Below are 5,998 nucleotides of genomic sequence, written 5' to 3'. Positions count from 1 at the left end.
GCAGGCTCTGATTGTGGATATGGGAGAAATAAAACGGAGGTGGCGATTGTTGTCGAGATGGGAAAAGGCAACGGGTTTTATTGGAAAATTTGTGGCAGGGCCCCAAGTTGTCGGCTGCAGGGATTTTTTTGGCACGTGAACCGACCAGACAACGCAGAGATTAATACTTATATTTTGCATGCATTGACATGGAGACTCATGAAGAGGTGGGTGAAATGTTCCAACTATCTTTAAAAGGAAAGAGAAAACAACACCCCTCCTATAACGGATCTTATGAGGCTGATTCAAATCAAACAGCTTGTGAGAACAAGATATCCAGAGCAGTTAGTTGGGCTCTTATTTGTGACCTAGCAGTTAATCAGATTTATTTTGAAACAACATTGAAGATAAAATCATATATGTGACATGACTAAAAGAATACTTTTCCTGCCTCACTGCTTATTTATTTATTAAAAAACTGATATGCGCTTAACCATGCTTGAATGGAATAAATTTTAGTGTGGTGAGTGAAACACTCAAAAGGTAAAACTGGATCTATCAATCCTTCTATACCTTGACCTTTGTCGATTTCTTGAGACCAAACATAATAGTGGACGCATAAGCTATGTGAAAGAGCTTTTCTCCTGCCTGATTCTCTAAAAATGGCAAATTGAACTAGACAGCGAATCGTAATTATGTACCTGTACTTGATTAGCTTTCCCACAAGTACAAGATAAATAACCACTACTAAATCATGCAAACAAGAAAAACCAACTGCAGTATAAAACTATTAGGCATTAGACAAGCTGGGAGATAAACATGAAGGGATGGACATAGCAAGGATGCGATAGAAAGTTTACCGCTTCATACTGTCGGTAAAGACAACAACGACGGTGGGAAGTTGGTATATATGAACGCTTTAGACCCAGAGAACCCGCAAGATTCAGCACAAATCCTCTCAACCTGCATTGTCCTGACATCCAGTTTGCAAAATTCCATGATTGGTGGTGTTAGCGATAAGTACTTCTGGGCTTCTATCCTTTGTAGGATCAAGTACTTCTGTGTTCCACCTTCGATACAATACCGATACCCAGAACCTAGTGAGATTTTCTCCATCTGCCACTCGCCGAAGCTCTCGCCTTTGTTTTGCCTGATGGTATAACAGAGATAAGATTTATCACTTGCATTTCCATCACCTATACAAAACATCCCAAGCCTGCCTTCCCCTGCATCCACAATAGCTATATCCTGCTGGCTCCATTCTCCAGGTGGGAGGTCAGCTACGGAGAACTCCATAGTCCCGGTGTCAAGCACAAGCAAATCTGTATTGTTCATCGGCGAGACCCAGTAGACGCATCCGTCCACCAAATGGCGCCTGATAAAATACAAAGGCTTCCTGTTAATGACCAGATCACTCCAGGCCTGGGATGCAGCGGCTCGCCATTGCCTAGTGCTCGAAGAGAAGACAAACACGGCCATATTGGTTTTGCAACATGCCGACCAGATCACTCTGAACGCCGTCTCTTCCGCCAGGGCAGCCTCCTCATCGCTAGGTGGGATGAAGCTGGGCTCGCAAGACCACCCTAAAAATTCGTCATCTTGCCTCTCCACCGATGCCACTAGGTCGTCAGGCACCGGGGGAAGCAGGACGTACCGCCGGTGCAAGGGGTCGCACACCACAACATCCGGGAACATCGAGAGCTCCCCGGCCATCATGTTTTGCTTGCGGACGAGGAGGACGCGGCCGTCACGGACGTCCTGGACGGCCCATCGGCGGTGCGAAGGCAGGAACGAAAAGGAGAAGTCGGCGGCCAGGGCGAGCGCGCGGGCGGCGGGCGCGGAGCGGTGAGGCGGCTGAGCGGGGTGGAACCCGCCGAGGTCGAGGATGCCGAGGACTTGTGGTGGGTGGAGGCGACGGAATCGGCGGAGGAATGAGCCGTCGGTGACGAGGCGGCGGAAGGTAACGCAGACGGCGGAGGTGCGGGCGAGGTCTTCTGGGTCGGGCAGCCGGAGGAATATCTGCTCCAAGAGGTGGGCGGGGATCTCCGACAGAGGCGAGTAAATTCTCTTGGGAGTCGCCATTGCTGGCGTGGATTGTGGAAAGAGGAGCCGGCCGCCGGAAACCCTCGACGGCGGCTCGGCCAGATGGGAATGGGTGTGTGTGTGCTGCTGGAGTTGAGCGATATTTTGTGCTGCCACAACGGGCCTTGGACGGTAGCACTGTGTAATGGGCCATCTTTCAGGCCATTAAGGCAGTCCGTCTGTATGGCAGTCGCAGTCCGTTGTGCAATTATAATTTTTGTTGCCTAAAAAAAATTATAGTTTTGTTCATCTAATTTTATTTTTTAAAACTGCTGCAGAAAAAATGTATTTTTTTATTATTTTTTGTGAATAATACAGAAATTTTATTCCAAAGTCACAGGGTTACAATCGAGAAACAACAAGTCCCCACAACACAGAGGAGATCTGCTCATCCATACAACAGTACATGGCTCGGTACGGCTACAATTTGTCATACAATCTGCTACCCTATTTGAGTCCTAATATTTTGTGGAACAAACTCCCTCTCGTCCATAAGAGATTTAAATTTTTGTGGTGAAGCAAGCGCTGCGCGGCGCGACCCATGGACAACCTAGGTGAGTGCGGGCGTTTCCCTATATTTATGTAATAATAATGCTCACAAAAATTCCTGTTATGTGATATTTATGTAATAAAGTTCATTGATATACTCTGAATGGGCACGCTATCTGAAGTTTCCAAACAATGGTTTTCCAATTTAACACTGAATTCTATGATGACCGATTGACCGGTACATGTTAGTTCAAGAAAGTATATGCATGTACTAACACATTTGATTTAATGTAAAAAATATTTTTACAAGTATTATGTGTAGTTATCTGGCACGTCAACTATATTCAATATAAGAAAATTTGTAGACACGGATATAGAATTATGTAGGTTTTTCACTCATGCATTTGGATCAACCACATCTCAAGACTCTAGAATATCAGTTCAAATAAACAGTACTATAATGAATTCATAATGACATGGCAAAGTCACACACACACCGACACACGGTATATAGCAAAGGTATCCATCCATCCATCAACAAACATGCCGTCACTGCGACAAAGATTCTTAATCTGTAGCAACTGCTCAGCACAACTGTCAAATTTCAGCAGCATCTTCATCAACATATACCTCTCTTTCCCAGACTCATTTGCGCATATTTGTAGTTAGCTGGTAAATATGAGACATCATCTCAAGAATAAGAAAATGTAATTAGGTTCCATCTCACCGTTTCAGCGAAAAAGCTTCTTAATCTCAGCCATGCGCCACCCCAATCTTGCAATCAAAACCGTTACATTTCAGCGCCACCTTCTTCAGCTTGGAGTTCCAAGGACGAGAGTCTTCTTAATCCTTCGATCGACTCTGCGCAAGCAAGGCAGGTAATAATCAGATGATACAGAGGAACTTGCAGCTCAGGTTGTCGTACAGATTCAATACTACTCCACGAGCAAAATGGAACAAACTAGTACAGGCCCACACTTCTCTTCGCTGTGGGATTCGCAAGATGCTCATCTTGAATGAAGGTTTTATGAATTAATTCCCGCAAGTGTGCAGCAGGTTTATTTTTTCTGCCTGGATGGCACGCCGACTAGTTTTAGCAGTACAACAAAAAATATCTGTCCTCAAGGTAGCCTTACTACACAAATTACCTGGACGATGTATTTTATAAAGGGTTGTGAATGGTGTATATTGGTGAAACCGTGAAACCCACGTTAAAAATTGGGTCTGCTATAAGTGCCATGTGCAGCATGTTAAAGTGGGGTAAATGTTTTAAAAATAATTAGTGCTAAATGAGCATAGACTACTTCAATATGAGGCTTGGTAATTACTCTTCAAGCCCACACGTTTGTGTGGAAACATGTGATCAATAATGATATTTATAAATGAGTCATCGAGACAGTTTTATCATACTTCAATTATTGTCGTTGCAGATCTGTCGAGATGTAATTAGTACATCAATGGATGAACTTGATAGTGTGAATCAACTTAACTGACAGGTGCTTTCTATTAGTACACATAACATAACTTATTACCATACGATGTAAAATGAAATAAATTGCAGGGAAATAACAAAAATCAAACCTGCATCTGATGTGGGATTTATTTAATTGTACTTAAATAGAAACAAGTGTCCTGACCCACCATATGCTTGGCTGGATGCTAGTTGTGGATGAGTTATTGGTTAGTCGATTTATGTTCGTTTTGTAGGAAATAAAGTGAAATTTAGTTAGCTGTCGATGCATTTGTAATAAATGACTCAGTGGGTAAATATCACGCAATAAGTTGCTCTATATAAAACTGAAACTGTTCCTATTCTACTGTGATAAATGTGTCAAAAATAAACACAGCCGCGCCACCTGTCCCAAGAAAAGTTAGGGTTCCTCTGCCTCTCATCGGCACCGTCGCCTGTCCGCCTCGTCTTCGGCGGCCATAGGGCCATGGAGGCACGGTGGATCCCGACCCTTGCCGGCTGGAGGGCTCCGTTTTTAGACGTTTCTTTGAATTGTGTTAGGGTTTTTGTCCTGCTCGGGAAGGCGAGACAGTGTCGGCTCCTTAAAGATGGAATAAGGTTTTACTCGCCCAGTCTCTGTCCCAGTGGTGCGTCTAGCATCATCGATGGGCGTGTGGAGGTATGTCTCTGGTGGACATGTTTTTGGCGGATCTACTCGGATCTAGTCGTCATTTGTCTACATTTATGTGTCTTCAAGTTGGATCATTCTGATATACGCAACTCTTCATCGGCAGTAGTTGTTGTTCTGGTGCGATGTCCTGTGGGCAGGGCGCCGAAAAGAGCGGCCTGGCGGCGAGCCGGTGCTAGATTGGCCCTTGGTGTTCGGTTCGCTCCCAGTCATAGGCCCACGGGCGCCGCGGGTTCGGCAAAGTTCGTTTAATTTTTTTGCAAACTCGGCGACTTTTGCAGGAACTCGGCCATACTTCGTCGAAATTTGTACAAAAACTTAAAAACATGCGAGAACTACGCCTTAATAACATAAAAACTAACTAGAAAGCCTAGCCGATGTCGCCGCCGTCGTCGTCTACATGCCGAGAAGCCTGTAGAAGTGGGTGTAGTCGCCGCCGCCGTCGTCGTCGTCGTCGCGCGCCTCACCTGCGACGTCCCTGCTGCAGCCCTCGTCGGGGTCACCGACACGTGGTGGGGCGCTTGACGGCCCGGCCTCGCCCTCGTCGTCGCTCCCGATGATGATGATGATGCCGCCCTGCTTGGCGTGACGACGGGCCTCAGCGCGGCTACGGGCCTGGGTCTCCGGTACGCCCGACGCTGGTGGCGCACCTGCTCGCGGACGTAGTCCTCCTTCGCCCATTTAAGGGCGGACTCGTTGTCGGGGGCCACCATGCCGGCGTGCTCCGGCTTCACGGGGAGCATGTCCGGCTCGGGCTTCGGTCGGACCAGGCGGAGGAAGCGCCTCGTCGGTGCCGTCGCAGGCGAGGGCTCGTTGATGACGAGGGTGCCGCTGCGAGCGTGACGCCCGAGCGGTGTCCCCTCCGGCTCGGGCTTGACGGGGCGGAGGACCGGCGAGACGGAGCCCGACGATGAGGACGACCCCGGCTTCATTCGCCGCGACATCCAGGAACTGCCGCGGCAGCGAGAGAAGGAGGGTCGCGTCGTGTACTCCAGCCGCGACACATTGCCCGTCTCGATGTGGTCGAGGACGGCGTCGAGTGTGCGGCCGGGGACGCCCCACCACGCGCGCCGTCCTTCGGAGTTGAGGCGGCCGCGAGGGATGATGCCGTTGACGGAGGCGATCTGCTCCCCGCGGCGGCGCTCGAAGTACAGCGTCCACAACGTTTCGCTATCGGGCGCGTACCTTGGCTCGTTCCGCTACTCCTCCGTCAGCGAGGAGAGGATGCAGGCGATATCCGCCCGACGTGCGGCCGCTTCGGGCACCGGCGGCACTGGGATGCCGCCGGCGACCGGTCTCCGCGCCCCCAG

The 5,998-nt window shown here is 48.6% G+C and overlaps 1 protein-coding gene across 1 annotated transcript in view; it reads right to left on the bottom strand.

Moving 5' to 3' along the window:
* LOC119335372 overlaps positions 1–2,086 on the bottom strand; it is a 4,470-nt gene extending 2,384 nt beyond the window's left edge. The window contains exon 1 of the mRNA XM_037607504.1: positions 840–2,086. Within this exon, the coding sequence (XP_037463401.1) occupies positions 844–2,061 (1,218 nt within the window). The 5' untranslated portion in view covers positions 2,062–2,086 and the 3' untranslated portion in view covers positions 840–843. The remainder of the gene's footprint in view (positions 1–839) is intronic.
* Between the last annotated feature and the right edge of the window lie 3,912 nt (positions 2,087–5,998).

The sequence above is a fragment of the Triticum dicoccoides genome, chromosome 7B, assembly GCF_002162155.2.
Source record: "Triticum dicoccoides isolate Atlit2015 ecotype Zavitan chromosome 7B, WEW_v2.0, whole genome shotgun sequence".
In the NCBI taxonomy this organism is placed as follows: domain Eukaryota; kingdom Viridiplantae; phylum Streptophyta; class Magnoliopsida; order Poales; family Poaceae; genus Triticum; species Triticum dicoccoides.
This window is presented reverse-complemented; position numbering and strand designations above follow the sequence as displayed.